Raw genomic sequence first — 16,153 nt, forward strand, 5'->3', positions numbered from 1 at the left:
CGAGGACAGGGAAAATATTTTGATAGATGGTTTAAGTTTAAGGTTATAAATGAAAAATTATCTTTCTAATTTTAATAATGGTTAAATAATAATGTCATTTACTGAACTTTTGTGAGAACGAATGACATCTTTCGTAGCTTATTTCAATACAAAATTATCATTATATATGACATTTTTTATTATATTTAAACTTATTTAGTTTATTCACATTAGTTTTTTCGAATTTTTAAGTACGACCCTACATGTACAAAAAATAAATTGTATGGGTCGTAAGCTAAAATAAACACGTAGTATAATCTTATGATGACGACCAAAAAGAAGAGACGCTTAAAAAAATATTTATAAGAGAAAAATACAAATAACGAATTAAATGAATTAATCTGTAAAAGTTTAAATTAGTTTACATTAAATTTTAAATTTTCAAACAAAAAACTTATATGAAATATAACCTTTATAAATTAACTTATATATATTATTTAATTTTAATTTATAAAAAATTATCTCTCCAAGTTCTTACAAAAATATTTATTAATGTATATAACATTTTTAAATGTTAGAATACAAGTATTGTTCGATTTAAAGTTTGTAATTTCAATGAGAAATTATTGAGTGTATTTGAAGATAATAAGTTTTGAATCGAAATCCAAAGGAAAAAGAAGAAAAAAATTATCAGATAAGATAATTATATAATAATTAAAAAACACGCAATATAATAAAAGTACTATAAAAATAACATCACTTTAAAATTAATTTAGAAACACACAATTATAAGTTATTGAGTAAAATTTTAGCTCACAAAGAACAACAAAACCGTGAAGGACTCTGTTACTTTCAATTGGCTTGGAGTTGGTGCGACCGTAATCCCATGTTTGACCTCTCAGAACGCAATCCAAAGCCAACGTTAATCAAATCAAATCAACGGTAAATGGTTATTCTATTGAGGTCGATTCCGGAAGCAGACAAAGTGTTCGATAGAATGCATTGGAATTTGATATTGTCGCGTGATGCCGTCGAACCATTTTATTTGGAAACTTTTTCATATTTTATTACTTAAATGGGACGGTTACCTTATTATGATATCTTTAATTTGAAAACAGATGATGAACAATGAATTAATCTGTTCTACTATGATTCATTAGCCTTGCGTGAACGAAGCGCGATCATCTCTATCAATTCATTTTAATTTGACTTGTTTCCTACTGCTTCTCCAAACTCACCCTACAATCATGGCTTTCTCGAGCATTTTTGTCACTTGATTTGTTAGCCCCAGATTGGACCCATCATCAGTACTTTAATTATTTAATTCTTTCATTTTCCTTTTTCCTATCTACCCTTTATGTATACTACTATGTATTCATGCGGATCGGGCAAAAGCACTATGGTGCAATTTTGTTTTAAATTATCAAAAATAAACATATTTTTAAAAAATTGTGAAAATAAATAAATTGTCCAAATTTGATACAATTTTATGGTAAAGAAGTTGGAATGACACAATTTTATTGTAAAATATGTTTAAATTCGACTCATGCCAAAATAGTACTTTAAATCAATATATTTTAAAATAAAGTTATGACAAATAAATATAATTTTAATTCAATTTTAATAGAAATCGTGTTACCATAATATAACTTCATTTTAAAACCCTCTACAATAAAGGTATATCATTAATATTAAAAATGCTTCAAATAAAAATTATGTGTAATATTCACACAATTTTTTTTAGAGATGGGAATGAAAGCTTAATTTGACGGGTCGAACCATATGTCAGACAAAAATATGTAGAATCAGTCGAGATACTGAACTTACAGACCAACTAAAACCTTGTTTGTATAAATTAGTTTGTGTCCCGTGTGCAAGTTGGTTTGTGACTCGTATAACCTAATATCTCTCACTCTTGTTGTTTATTAGATTTGTTTCGATGATTCAATACTTTTATTAAAATGTTATAATATTATTTATTGGACTTGTTGTTTTGATGTTATAGGACTTTTTTTTAATGTTTTGATGCTCTACATATTAAAATTATGATATTTCAAATACTTTTAAATTTTTATATTAGACTATTTTCATACTCAAAGTTTGTTTCGATGAAATGTTAAAATTATGATATCAATGACTTTTTCTTTTTTAAATCAAAATGTTCAAATATGTAGATAAGTCTGCAAACCCACAAGCCAACATATATGTATAACGGGTTACATTTTCAATCCCACAAATTTTTGAGGTACGGACCAACCCGACCTATAATATACAGGCGTAAACAAACTCAATCAATCCACGTTGTCATCTCTGATTTTTGTTTTATAGTAAAATCATATAACTTTGACATACTTACCTACACTTTCACATTTTTCTTAAATCTATTTTAATATTACTTTTTTTCAAAATAAAAACTACACCAGAATAATTATAAAAAAGAAAACAAAATAGGAGCCGGGCTTAAAGTTAACAAAACATACAAAAGCAACAGAAGAAACGGTGCCACCTTACTCAATGCATGCGCCCTACGCGCCACGCGTACCTCCGTCTATGTCACCTCGTAATGATAAACGCCGTATCTGCAAAAGTAATTTTCTTTCAAAACATTCTAGTTTTAAATTATTCAATTTATATTTATATAGTTTTATCTTTTAACTATTTACTTAAATTTCGTTTTCTTTTCTCTCTCTGTTGGGATTAAGTTCCAGAAAATTTCATGGGTCCCCAGCCAGTTGTCCCAACCCCTTTTATCACCTTCATCTCACACACCTCCTTCATCTCACTCCCATGCCAAAATCCACAAAAGCCAAAACAATGCAGAAGCTACGTACCCAATTTCCAAACATAGCAAAACCAAGAACACGATCGGTTTCTCTATGAGATGAAAGATATGATATGCATGCGGTCATGAAAATCACGCTCACAAAAACATTCATCCTAAGGTGCTTCCTCGTCTCCCTCTTCCTCTCTCTCCCATTCATCTTCCTCTACCTATTATTCCCACAACAACAACCCTTTCATAATCCTGTAACAAACAAAGACCTCACAATCCGACCCGGTTACTCCTCCTACGAATCCTACATACAGCGCCAGCTCAACAAGACCCTCAACCCCAAGCTCCGAAAAATATGGACAACCCGCGACTGGGACCGCAAGATTCCCGTCTTTGCGCGCTTCTTCGAGGAGCTCAAGGACAAAAAGCTGCTCCGAAACACCTCAAAGGCGTTGTGCATCGGTGCGCGGGTGGGGCAGGAGGTGGAGGCGTTGCGGCGAATCGGAGTGGTTGACTCGGTGGGAATGGATTTGGTTCCTTACCCTCCTCTTGTTGTGAAGGGTGACTTTCACAACCAACCCTTCAACAACGACACGTTTGATTTCGAATTCTCCAACGTGTTCGACCACGCGCTGTACCCGGAGCGGTTCGTGGCGGAGATCGAACGCACGTTGAAGCCTGAGGGGGTGTGCGTTCTCCACGTGGCGCTGTCTAGACGCGCCGATAAGTACTCCGCTAACGACCTCTACAGCATCCAGCCCCTCGTCGAACTCTTCAACCACTCATCTCTGGTTCACGTTCGCACCGTCGATGGCTTTGGGCTAGACACCGAGGTTGCGTTTCGCAAAAACGGTGGAACTCGTCACCACCGTTTCTGATTGGGTTTTCTAGGGTGGCCATTTTTTTCCTTTTTGATACATTTGATTTTCTTTTTCTTTTTCTTCTTTTATCCTTAGTGAAGTTGAATGGTTGAGTGGTGATAATCAAGGTGTAGTTTTGCCATTTAGCTAATTGCACTGTGCAATTGCTTTGGTGACATGGGTTACAGAGCACTTCATATATTAATTATGATGGAGAGGAATTTATTAACTCAAACATATATTTAAAAATATTATTTTTACTTAAAATACTTGTATTTTTTAGTTTTAATAAATAGTGTTTGCCAATAAATTCAATAATAATTACAAATAAAAGCCTATGTCAGTTCAAATTTGTATTCACGTAGAAAATACATTGGATAGTGTGCAAGTATTGCTTAGGTCCCAACCGTGCAATAAAAGACTCTTAATATTAGGATAAGATTAGGATGCATTAGCATTAGCGAGTTAATCTAGCACTACCACTAGAACTGGATCACTTAAACTATGTGTACGATTACGCTTAGCATATTTATTAAGGAAATTATGTCACAAGAAGTTTTCAACCAAATTTGATTACTTGCACAAAACAAATTAACTATAATCACACGCTAACCCTCCAATAAATATTCAACCACCACATACTAATAAGGAAAGTGAGTTATTCAATCAAGTGTACAAGTTATGAATATATATTTTTTATATAAAAGTAGAAGTGCTTTTTAAAGTTTTTAGGAATTTTACTACTAAGAAAATATTTTGGATAAAAATAATAAAAAACACTTTTATACCGTGCATGATTCAGTTAACATATTATTAAGAAAATTTTGGTCACAAAAAATAAATACTCAATTAACAATAAATGCTCAATAATTACTTACACAACAAAATTAATAAAATCAAACTCTATAAAAAGGGACCACCAATAAATACTCAACTAACACGTCGTCTATCATATAATGAGGAAATAAATTATATTTAATCATATCAATTCTCTGCATATTTTTGGATATAATTAAAGTTTTCGGAAATTTTTCTGTGAAAAAAAAAATACATTTTCTGAATAGAAGAGATTAAAGGAAGTTTATCTTACATCTGGCACTTATATCTTATATTAAAAAATGAATGGTTTGTCTTTTTCATTTATGTTAACCGTTTAATACCACTTATGCATATAGTTTAAACATTTAATGCATTACTATATTGATATTATCCAACTGGGCGTAGAGGCATAGCTTGCGCGGGCCAAGCTCTAAGATGGCCGCAATTACTGATGAGCAATGCCAAAGAGTTTTCTGTAGGGAATCTATGAACAGAACTTATCTGCTCTGGCAAATTTATTAGCATGAAAGCCACAATTGTCCACAGCCTTATTCAAATATCAACAATGAACTGGATATTAACTTTGTTTATTGGATGAATATAGAACCGTGACTCGTAAAACTTTACAAAACGGTATTAATTGCAAATTTAAGAACCGGTTGAGAGAGAGGCAAACTCAAGTTTATTTCAATGTTTCAATTTTTTTCGTCGATATTTGCCATTGAAGTGAACTTTCTTTATAAAAATGTAAACTATTTTTTAAAGGTTTCAAGTTAAAAAGGATTTTTTCATCTTATATATGATTTTTTTTTCGTAACTCAATGATATCAAATTGTTCAGATGTCGTCCTTCGAAAATAGATACTTGGACTATGATGTAATTCAAAAAGAAAAAACTACATTCTAATTTTTATTTATTTTTTTATTTTTCTAAAATACTATAATTTTAATTAATATATATGTATCACTGTCATCTATCTATGCATAACTAATTAATAACAAGGATACTTTAGGAAATATTTTAGGAATTAATAAAATTTAACATAGTTAGCATCTCTTGATATATGTAAATTGAAATATTTTTTTTGTTTATTTCAAAACTTGCTAATTGACGTAAAGTAGTGGCTATGCAAGATTTTTTTAATCGATAAAATTGACATCAAGTAGCTAGAACAATTACTATATGCATTGATTTTCTATTGGTCTTTACAATATACCATACATATATTCACCACATTCTTAAGGTGATTTACCAATTCTTGCAACTGTGACCAGTGGAATTATCTACAATTTTGTACCCGGCTTTAATAATAGATCGAGTATTTTATAGGTTTTTGGCATGAAGGGGGTAGACGTCTATCGCATAAATCCATCACGCATAACAATGATTTAGAGAAAACCCCAAAATTTGATAAACTAAATAATTTGACGGCAACCTCAAAACATATATTAAAATCTGATTTCAATAAGATGCTACCCTTTTTCTTTTTTTTGCATAGGTGCATTTTTCACTAACTTCCACAAGTTTCCTATTTCAGGATGATTGCCCTTCTAGGTGTTATTTAACCGCAGGGTTTCACAATTGGAATGAAACAAATGCAATAGATGAAACCAGAAACAAAAATATAATGGTGATTTATTATTTAATCTCAACTGTTAGCTATTATTCATTTCATTTAGGTTGAGTTTATCTATTTAATTTGGCATGTTATGTGTCACACTTTTAATATTGCTATAAGAAAAGTCCTACTCTCAACCAACTTTTTTACAATTTAAGAGAAAGGTAAGAAGAAGAATGAAAAAATGTGTAATAAAATAGACCACAGTAAGGGAGAGAAAGAAAGAAAAAAGAAGAAAAAGTTGTAGAAGGCAAAAAAGAAGAAGGAAGTATTCTCTGACATTTTATTTCTAGCTTACTGAAATTATTTATCATTCCCTTAAGTTTAGTAGGGCATGATTGATTTCTTTTCCCCTCCCATTCTCAAAAAAAATTGTGATAAATGCTAACCCTGTGAATATTTCAATTGTCAACCGAACATACATAAAATCATTCGAGGAAATTGTCAGTCGTGGCTAGAAGAATGATTATGAGCGAGCAGTTCGCAATCCCATAGACCATGAAAGACGTCAAAGAGTTGAAGTTTACCTTAACCAGTGAGCAACTGAGCATCACCAAGTTACATGGTTAATTTGATGAAACTCCATAGCGTTTTCGAAGAGAGTCAATCGCCTTCTCAAACGATTGCGAAAGCTCAACGATAGAAGTTTTGCATGCTGAAATTTTAAAGTCAAAATCACTATCTGACAAATGAAATTCCGAAAAATGGACATTTAAGTACAAAAATGTTGAACAAAACATCTCAAATTATTGTGATGAATGACAATAAAAGCATGTTTGGAATTGATTGTAGTACGCATACCACGAGAGGCGCTAGCCTGGGCGTCCAACATGAACTCTTCGTAAGAAGCCTGAAAAAGAACCATTAGACTCTTATAATGCTTCCAAACGATAGTTTAAAGTGACAGTGAAGGAAACGACACCTTCATTGCATCTCGGCTTTCCGTTATTCGTTCAGAAACCTTTTTGTATTCCTTCTCTGCTTCATCCATTACTTGCTGGTATGCTTGAGTCTGCATCTAAATTTTCAAAATAGAAACAACTAAGTAATTATTCATGGTTAATCCAAAAGTTTACTACGATTAAAACTAAATATCGACTCTCAGGTTTCCTAATGTTGATGAAACATAACCACACAGGACTAATCTTCAGATTTCCTTCTCCACTTGTCCTGTTTCAATTTTCTCTTAAACTAGAGACAATGTGCTGGCAATTGAAATCAAGCAAAACCAAAACAGAGGTAATTACGCAAATATTCCATAACAATCTGTTCGAATTGAATCTCAGAATCCAAATTCACTTTTCACATTTTCTAGTCCTTGAATACTTTTGGTTGCTTAACATGTTTTCTGTTTCATTTGTTTCCCGATCAACCAGGTGAGAATTAATTAATTAACAATTTCAGGAAACTCGTAGCACCTTCTTCAAAGGATCTCAGAAATGCGATGTTATGACGTTTGTGAGAAAGTGAAGGACAACTAGAGAAGAAACCTTGAAGCGTTTGTGGAGACGCGAGTTAGATCCCTCGAGATCCTTGAGAAACTCGGAGTGAGAGTAATCGATGCGACGCTTGAGATCTTCGACGCCGGAAGAGGTGAAGTTTCTGAGGTCAGAGATGTTGCTCGGAGCTCTGTGACTGCGAGGTGGAGAGGAGCTGGTGGCTAGAGTAGCTCTCTTCGCGCGCTTGGAGGTGGAAGCCGCCCTCGTGAAAATCGCCGGAGAATCCGCTTCCGGTGAACCCACCGGTGAACCCACCGGCGACGGTGTTTTAAGGAGATCTGCCACCGTTGGTTTGGTTTTCTTTCCCGTCTTCTTCATCTCTATTGACAGTTTCAGATTGATTTTGACATTAAGCGGTTAACTTAGCGCGAGTATTTAAATTTTGAAGTTTTTCTTCTTCTTTTTTGTTTCATTCTTAAAGTGATTTTTTAAATTCGTAGCGACTAGAAAAAGACAATAAATAATTTAAATAAAAATTACTAAACTATCTCTTATATTGCACTACAAATATTAATTTTTGTCACCGAAAGTTAAGCAACCGTGTGTTCATATCAATTCAAATGAATCTTTTAGGATTTTATGTCAAATGAAATAAAAATTAGACATAACTTATTTGATAGGAAAAAAAGACAATGAAAAACATAACAAGTGATACCATGAGATGACAAGATAATGTTGACAAAGTCGTTTTCTCTCTTTCTTTAGTTAATAAATAAGTAAACCAATTAATTTGATCCACTTCTTGTGGTTTTAAGCTCTTATTCATAAGGGTTGGAGTTTAAAAAGTTTATACAGCGAGAAGATGCACATTAGAACAAGTTCATACGATTAAAATATTAGTAAAAACTCTATAAGTGAATGTTGATTTATTGACCCATATGTGCGGGTTAGTTTCAATTCAAAATAATTGGATCCAAGTTAAGTAACTGGTCGCTCCTTTCTAAATTTCATCAAAAAATTTCTTACATAAAATCGAATTTTATTTTATGAAACACACTAGACTAATTTTGAAAATATCTTTTCCAAAAACACTCATCCCACCTTATTATGGATCAAAAATTTTGGAAGCCTACGATGATGCGCAAAAAGAAATTTGATGAGATATAAAAAGAAACATCTTAAGTAAGTTGTTAAGGTCGAGTTCAAATAAGACCGAGTATAATTGATTTATTTCAATCTCAGATTGAGACATGTTTAATTCGTGTTAGTAAAGTCAAATTAACTCAGAATCTACATCGATTCTAATTGGGTTGTGTAAGGTCAAAACTACATTGAGCCAAGTTAAGTCAAGTTTTCGTTGGGTCAAGTTGAGTTTGGTCCACTTTAGGTCAAGTTAAGTCGATACCACTTTAGGTCATATTAGATTTGATCCACCTTAGAACAAGTCGGATCGGACTTTCTTAAGCTTAATAGGGTCTTGTTCACCTTCAACCAAATTAGTCAAATTCACTTTGAACTAAGTTGAATCAAACTCATCTCAAACCAAGTTATATTGAACCATCTCATAAACAATCGAGTGAGATAAATAATAATAAGTGATTTAGTAATTTTTCTTTATTTCAAAATAACTTAATAGTTTTTCCTTTAAAAATAAGGTTAAAATTACTTTTTTGGTCCTTCTATTTGTCAAGTAATATCAATTTGGTCCTCAAGTTTTTTTGTCTCAATTTGGTCCTAATTTTTTTAAAAAATGATTCAATATAGTCCTTATCGTTAGTTTGACTCATTCTTTAAAAAATGATTCAATGTAGTCCTTATCGTTAGTTTGACTAGACGGTTTTAAAGTTAACACCACGTGTCAATTTCTAGTTTTTTTGAATTTTTTTTTACATGTGTCACCTCACAGTTGTGTCACATGTCAAAATAATTCAATTTGGTCCCTATATTTGTTTTTAATTTCAATTTACTCCTAATTTTTGTAAAAATGAAACAATATTGTTCCTCATTAAATTGACACTCAATTTATTTTTTTATAAATCTTATGGTGATATTCTTACTAAAATTAACGTTTTTATTAAATATTTCTAGAAATATTTTAAAAAATTCAAAAAAAAATTCAAAAATTAAAAAAAAAAACAGAAATTAACACTTGTCGTTGACTTTAACGCAGTTTGGTCAAAATTAACAGCAATGATCAAATTGAATCATTTTTAAAAAAAATGAGGACCAAATTGAGACAAAAAGAACTTGAAGATCAAACTGATATTACTTGACAAATAGAATGACCAAAAGAGTAATTTAACATAAAAATAATTACTTACATTTTCTTAAATACTATTTTTGGAAAATTATGTATATTTTAAATTGAATTATTTTGTACTTAGTTACTCAAAAATAATAAGATTGTACTTAGTTAAAGAGTATAACTATTCAATTAAAGATAATATCATATAAAAAGAAAGAAATGCTTTTAAAATAATAAAATTAATTGAATAGTTATACTCTTTAATATATATATATATATATATATATATATATATATATATATATATATATATATATATATATATATATGAAGAAATAAATGCTTTTATTTATCTAATAAAATAACTAATGTACTCTTTTTTTCAAAATAATTAATAATTTTTCATTTCAAAATAATGGTTATATAATTTTTTTAATGTTATATTAACAGAATTATATATATATATATATATATATATATATATATATAATTGTATTGTTTTTTTATTTTCAATTAATTGCTGATAAAAATAATAAAATTATAAGATTAAATGTATGTTAATGTAGTAAATATATGAATAGCTTCCGGTTATGTGTTTTCTCTACTGTTCTATAAATAAATAATTCAGATAAAATAATTGCTTCCTATTTATTTGTTTGACATTGATTTTTTTCCAGCAAAAACTTTACATGAATTAAAAAGTATTATTTTTTCAATAAAACTCTTTTTAAGTAAGTTGTGCAATGAATTACTTTTCACAAGTATATTTCTTATTAATAGTATAAAAATAAATTATATCGTAGTTTATCTAACAACTTAAGATTAAGCAACCGAAGACTGTCCGCTACAGACAGACGATCTAAGTCTTAACATGTTGATGTGATAATTTTTTCAGAATGATTTTAGGAGCTCCACAACCGAAAGGTCCTGAGAATAAGCGGCCTTCGACGGCCGGTCAACCCAAGCAATAAGTAATTGAATATCAGATTGAGCAATAAGTAATTGAAAATCACATTAAGAAGGATCTTAATGTGAACGTGCGCGATACTGACCATGATTTGTCATTCTCATCTAACTATTCGGGCACAAGGACACAACCGGTTGGAGCACGTACGCTCAACAATGTCAGTTGAGTAGTTAAAGTAAAACAGGTAAGTAATCAAGATTAAAAAACAATTGGACTTGATTAAGACCCATATAAAAAAACTATAAATAAAAACCCAAAGTTAATTGGTAAAAATTTTTACTTCGCATTTATTACAACATTAATCGTGGAACGAGAAGGAGAAAGAACACCAAACAAGAGGAGAAAAGGAGAAAAGAAAAATAAAGTAACATTAGAAAAAAAAATTAAACGAGTGATTTAGATAAGTGCTCGGCCTTATACCCTAAACATAAATAATTGTTAAATAGATTTAAAAGATAAATATTTTTTAATCTACTGTATAGTTTTTTCATCGATGGATAAGGTATGAGAATAGGAGCACATCATGATTTTACGTTTTTATATACAAGAACATATATATATTATTTGAAATATTTATGTTATTTTGAATAAGTTTCTCTTTGAATGTTATACAAATTAAAAAATATTTATCTTTTCTTATTAAACAACTTAAAAAAAATTAATTAGTTTTTTCACGGAAACCAAACAATGATTGGTTAAGCATGTATTTGAAACAGGTAATTAAAAAAGCTTAAATACCTTTTTGGTCCTCATATTTTTGTAGTGTTTATTGCGGATGGTCCTCATTCTGACAGAATGTTTAAAATGATCATCATTTTTGCAATTCGTGTTTTATTTGGTCTTTCGTTTAAATCATTAACGAAGCATTGTACAGATGACACGGTTTGTATTAGGGCGTGGTATGTGTACTGTACATAGAAACTGTGTCACCTGTACAATGCTCCGTTAATGATTTAAACGGCATTACAGAAAATGACCAAATAATACACCAATTGCGAAAATGATGATCATTTTAAACATTCGGTAAAAATGAGAACCATTTTAAACATTCTGTCAAAATGAAGACCATCCGCAACAAACACTACAAAAATGAGGATCAAAAAGGTATTTAAGCCTAAAAAAGAAAAGCTACCGGAAAAGAAAAAAATTATCTTCCCATTAAGAATGCTTTTTATTTTTTACTCCAGAAAAAATATTTTTGAGAACTGGCTTAAAAGAAAAACTCAATTTCTTCTGCAAATAAATGGCAAGAGCATCCAAAATTTTATTTTTTATTTTTTTACCAATCAACGCTTATTAAAATTGAACAAGACAAATAAATAGCTGCACTATAGATATTATAAGTTTATTTAATTTTACTTCTATAACTTAATTGTCCTACCCTTGGTTCTATTTCCATAAGAGGGGACCATACTATCCTCGTATTAGATTGTCTAATAATGTACAGTGGTTCTTTTGAGGTGGGATCAAATCCAATCTTTAGTATCTTTTGAACAGAGAAAGGAAAAAGACGAGTGACATAAATACCTACGTGAATCAAAAAGCCAACAAAAATAATAATAACAATAATAATAATAATTTCAAAATTTTAAATGAATTTTTTCAAGAAAAATAGTTAATTCTACCCAAAATTAACACAACAATTTTTATAACCAAAGGAAAGGAAATATGAAATGAATAGTAAAAAGAAAAATAATGCAAATAACTATTACTGTTTTACAGAAAGCATATCTACCAATCAATCTAAAAGCTACCAAAAGAACTAGATTCATGATTTAACTTCTCTACCAAACAACTTCAAATTACATAAGAAAAACATGCAAATCTTATTTTTCTCCCTCTTCAAATGATAACAGGAATTTTCTTATAAACAAATAACTGAGTTTCCAAAGAAATTCTAAATTATAGCTTCCAAGTTTCTAATTACCACCTCATCTATCTATTGATCAAACTAAAATCATAGACAACCAGATAGATTACCAAAGGTGTTGGATACAAAGTTGCCCTGACATGGTTTAAATTAACTAGCTTGTTTAAGGAACCTGAAGAGCAAATCTTCTTCACATTATTGAAACAAGACAGATTAATACACCAAAGAGCGATTCACCTCCAGATTGCCAAAATCAGGGAGATCAGAACTGTGGGAAAACTTCATCCATCTCTTTTTCTCCACATATTTGAGGCAAGGCTGCAACACAAGGCCTATTGCCATAGCAATGAGGCTCACAAACATTACTTTGAGTGAGGAGAAAAACAACACAACACCAATCAGAATTGTGGGAGGGATACAGAGCAAAATTGCTCCTACTGTTCCCCCTGCTACCTTGTAAGGGCGAGATGCATTGGGGTGTCTGATCCTTAACAGAATGAATGCAATAAACTCCAGAATCATCCCAAAACAGTACAAGAAATTTTCAGCAGCTACAATTTCTTGAAAGCTCATCCATGACAGTATAATCACACCTGATGCAGAAAAGAGTATTCCTACTAGAGGTGTTCCGTGGCGAGACCTCTTGGTGAAGAACTCAGGCAACATTCCCCTCTCAGCCATGCCTAGTAGCTGGAATGAATCACTGCTCATTTCAGCAACAAACATTCCCATATTTGACATGGCGGCAGCAGCCTGAAGCCACCATCTCAACCATGCCCCTCCTATGATCATAGCAACATCTGAGAAGTAGCCATCAGACCAAAGATCCCGGTTGAGAGGAACAGCACCAGTACCAATTAGGAGAGGAAAGAAGTACCCTAGAACTACTAGAATCACAGCATAAAACAAAGCCCTTGGAAGAGTTTTCTTTGGATTATCCACTTCTCCAGCAAGAGTACTTATGGAATCCCAATAGTTCAGATTCCAAAATAGAGTGTTCAGATACAAATTCCAGTTAACATCATTCAGATTTGCCACAACCCATCTTGAAGGCTCTAGATCAGGAATTGACAAGAACCCCATAACCACAAAAGGGAGGAGTGAGAAAATCCCTAAACAAACAGCTACCCATCCCACAATGACCATACCCCTATAGTTCAAGTAAGTGAGCACAATAGTTAAACCCCATGTTGCAGCAACTCTAGGTAATCCACCACCTAAAGCTGGTACTGCTGATTTCAGATAGTCAAGAAATAGAACTGGGTATAAAGCATTGTCTATCACCCCACTTAGCCATTTCATCCAACCTTGCTGAAACCCCCAATAGGGACCCAGAGCAGAGGAAACCCAAACCACATAACCACCGTTTTCAGGGAACATGGTACCCATCTCCGCCGTGATCAAAGCTTCAGGAACACTCCATATTAATGGGAAAAACAAGAATCCAAGGAGGGCTAAGAGAGGACCAGCTGCTTGCACAGTATCCTCTACCCCAAATGGCCCACCTGAAACCTCATAGAAGATGAGAAACACAAGAGGAAGAACTGAAACTTTACTTGAGTGATTTGCTCTGGTGGAAGTTGATTCACTGACAGCTACATACTCGTCCTGGGCGAATTCCCCCATTTGAATGGAAGCTTGTTGTCTATTAGCAGCCGCTATCCTTAATTTCTGTATCATATTTTTTCAAGAATCACAAAATCAGAAGTTGAGGTGTGTGGCAACAGTTTCTGCTACACTCCTTTTAGCACAATCATTATTACTGAATAAAATTCATTGAAGTCAAACTAATTACATAAAAAAGTGAGGTAAAGCAATTTTCAAATGTTTTAATAAGATTCAACAACACCAATAGTGGATAATGTGTAAATAAAGAGTGTGACTCTGAGATTACCCTGAAGGTCTTTTTCTGAAAAGATCATACACGGGCCAAATGCACAGTTTTGAAATAACACCATCAACCACAAAATCAAATGCTTTTAAGACTCCGGCTGTCAAATAAAAGTCATAAAGTAAACCCCGGTTTCGTCAATGCTGCCGCAGAAATCCCCACATCCATCAACAGAGCCAAAAACCCACCAAATCACGCAGTGAAGTGAAAGGAAAAAAATATTACCAAGATGGGTCTACTGGGCTAATATAAATTTCAAACATTTAAAATCCAAACAAAATTCGCACGGATCAAAAGGGAGGAGCGCTAGGAACAGATCTTGGAACACCGATCTCAGAAGATAAAAGAAAGACAGTAACAACAAGCGATTCCTCCTAGGAATAAACCCATTCGTGAAAAGCTCCGAAAACTAAATTATGAGACCCTATCGAAATAAACGGCAGATAGAGAAGGACAAAAGGAAAATGATTAATGAACGAACCATCAATGATGTGCTATCCCGTCATGGTGGAGAAGATAACATTCACCATCGTGGAATCCAGCGTCAGCCGTGCGTGTCCACTCACAACACAAGAAATACAAAAGTAGCTTCAGAAGGAAAGGGACCGAGAATCTTTATACAGTGAACATTTTTTGTGTGTAGAAAAGGTGTATATGGTTTTTGAATTGTTGTTTCATAACATAAGAACTGAGTTACGCGAGTTACGCCGACATCCAAATGAACTGGTTCGGTTTTATTTTATTCGATTGTTTTGGTTTGTTATCTGATCATTCGAATTAATATTAAATTTAAGATATTCTTTACTAACCACACTAATTAAGAAATTACATAAATTGTTTTTAGTAAAATCATATTTAAGTCTATCAAAAATCATATAAGTGTTGTTGTGCTTTATTCTATTATTATTGAATATCAAATATTTATATTTTAAATATAATTTTAATTTTAATCTTAGATTGGTTTAATTTAACAATTGTTTCAAAAAAAATAAAAAATTATCAGCGGTCCCAAAGACTCACCTTTTCTTGTCTGTCCCCGTGTCTGGTTCTCTTTATCCTTTCTCTACTTATATTTTTGTTTTATCTATTTTTAAATTATATTTTAATATTTAAAATTTTCACCATAATTAAAATAAAATTACATTACCTTTTATTGAATTCAGCATATTGATCACTTACTTTGAAAAATAGGGAAAAGAAAAAAGTTCCAAATGTAGTTTTAATTATGGACACGCATGAATAACGTGAATTAATATAATAAGAGTGGGACACAATAATCACAAAAAATACTGTTTTTTAATGAAATTAAATTAACCCATAATTGTGATCCTGAGATATGATAAGAGCGGTCACATTGTCATTATAACTAACTTAGTGACAATTACCTTTATAACCTAAATATTATTAATTAAGAAAATTTAAAAGTGGGTATAAAAAGCTGTCATTATTTAATGAAATATAGTTAATAATAATTTAAAACCATTACTAGTTATGTAATTTCACGGCATCATCTTCATTTGAACATAATATTCGGTCAAAAATTATTTTAAAAAATAGAAAGAGAAAAAATAATAATTTATAGAAAGTGAACATCTTCCTTTTACTCTACGTTATAAAAAGAATACTTTTTTATTTTTAAACATTTGTAAAAGAGTTTACCCAAACATATTATAAACGTTTTCTATACAGTTT

General features: G+C 31.6%; 3 protein-coding genes across 5 annotated transcripts; 1 reads left to right on the forward strand and 2 right to left on the reverse strand.

Moving 5' to 3' along the window:
* Positions 1-2,413: 2,413 nt before the first annotated feature.
* LOC114173160 lies at positions 2,414-3,763 on the forward strand. Its single transcript, XM_028057406.1, has one exon. It carries the CDS (start codon positions 2,875-2,877, stop codon positions 3,628-3,630), a length of 756 nt encoding a protein of 251 aa, XP_027913207.1. The 5' UTR covers positions 2,414-2,874; the 3' UTR covers positions 3,631-3,763.
* Positions 3,764-6,304: 2,541 nt separating this feature from the next.
* On the reverse strand, positions 6,305-7,920 carry LOC114174298. Its single transcript, XM_028059117.1, has 4 exons — positions 7,540-7,920; positions 6,972-7,067; positions 6,851-6,899; positions 6,305-6,704 (listed from the first exon to the last, which is right to left on the reverse strand). Exons 1-4 carry the CDS (start codon positions 7,864-7,866, stop codon positions 6,616-6,618), a joined length of 561 nt encoding a protein of 186 aa, XP_027914918.1. The 5' UTR covers positions 7,867-7,920; the 3' UTR covers positions 6,305-6,615.
* Positions 7,921-12,381: 4,461 nt separating this feature from the next.
* LOC114173465 (probable polyamine transporter At1g31830) lies at positions 12,382-15,181 on the reverse strand. 3 transcript variants are annotated; one of them, XM_028057896.1, is made up of 3 exons: positions 14,943-15,157; positions 14,465-14,561; positions 12,382-14,241 (listed from the first exon to the last, which is right to left on the reverse strand). In XM_028057896.1, exon 3 carries the CDS (start codon positions 14,194-14,196, stop codon positions 12,784-12,786), a length of 1,413 nt encoding a protein of 470 aa, XP_027913697.1. In that variant the 5' UTR covers positions 14,197-14,241; positions 14,465-14,561; positions 14,943-15,157; the 3' UTR covers positions 12,382-12,783. The 3 variants fall into 3 exon arrangements, with proteins under 3 accessions (XP_027913697.1, XP_027913695.1, XP_027913696.1); XM_028057894.1 differs by lacking the exon at positions 14,465-14,561 and having other exon boundaries at positions 14,943-15,181; XM_028057895.1 differs by lacking the exon at positions 14,943-15,157 and having other exon boundaries at positions 14,465-14,936.
* Positions 15,182-16,153: the final 972 nt, after the last annotated feature.

Source organism: Vigna unguiculata, chromosome 2 (genome assembly GCF_004118075.2).
Source record: "Vigna unguiculata cultivar IT97K-499-35 chromosome 2, ASM411807v1, whole genome shotgun sequence".
NCBI classification, from domain to species: Eukaryota; Viridiplantae; Streptophyta; class Magnoliopsida; order Fabales; family Fabaceae; genus Vigna; species Vigna unguiculata.

Bases quoted from the DNA above. Each gene is read 5' to 3' on its own strand.
- LOC114173160 (XM_028057406.1), top strand. From the start codon at position 2,875: ATGCATGCGGTCATGAAAATCACGCTCACAAAAACATTCATCCTAAGG.
- LOC114174298 (XM_028059117.1), bottom strand. From the start codon at position 7,866: ATGAAGAAGACGGGAAAGAAAACCAAACCAACGGTGGCAGATCTCCTT. The intron at 7,068-7,539 runs GTTTCTTCTCTA...TTGAAAATTTAG, and splicing joins GTCTCCACAAACGCTTCAAG to ATGCAGACTCAAGCATACCA. The intron at 6,705-6,850 runs GTATGCGTACTA...TTAAAATTTCAG, and splicing joins CCAGGCTAGCGCCTCTCGTG to CATGCAAAACTTCTATCGTT.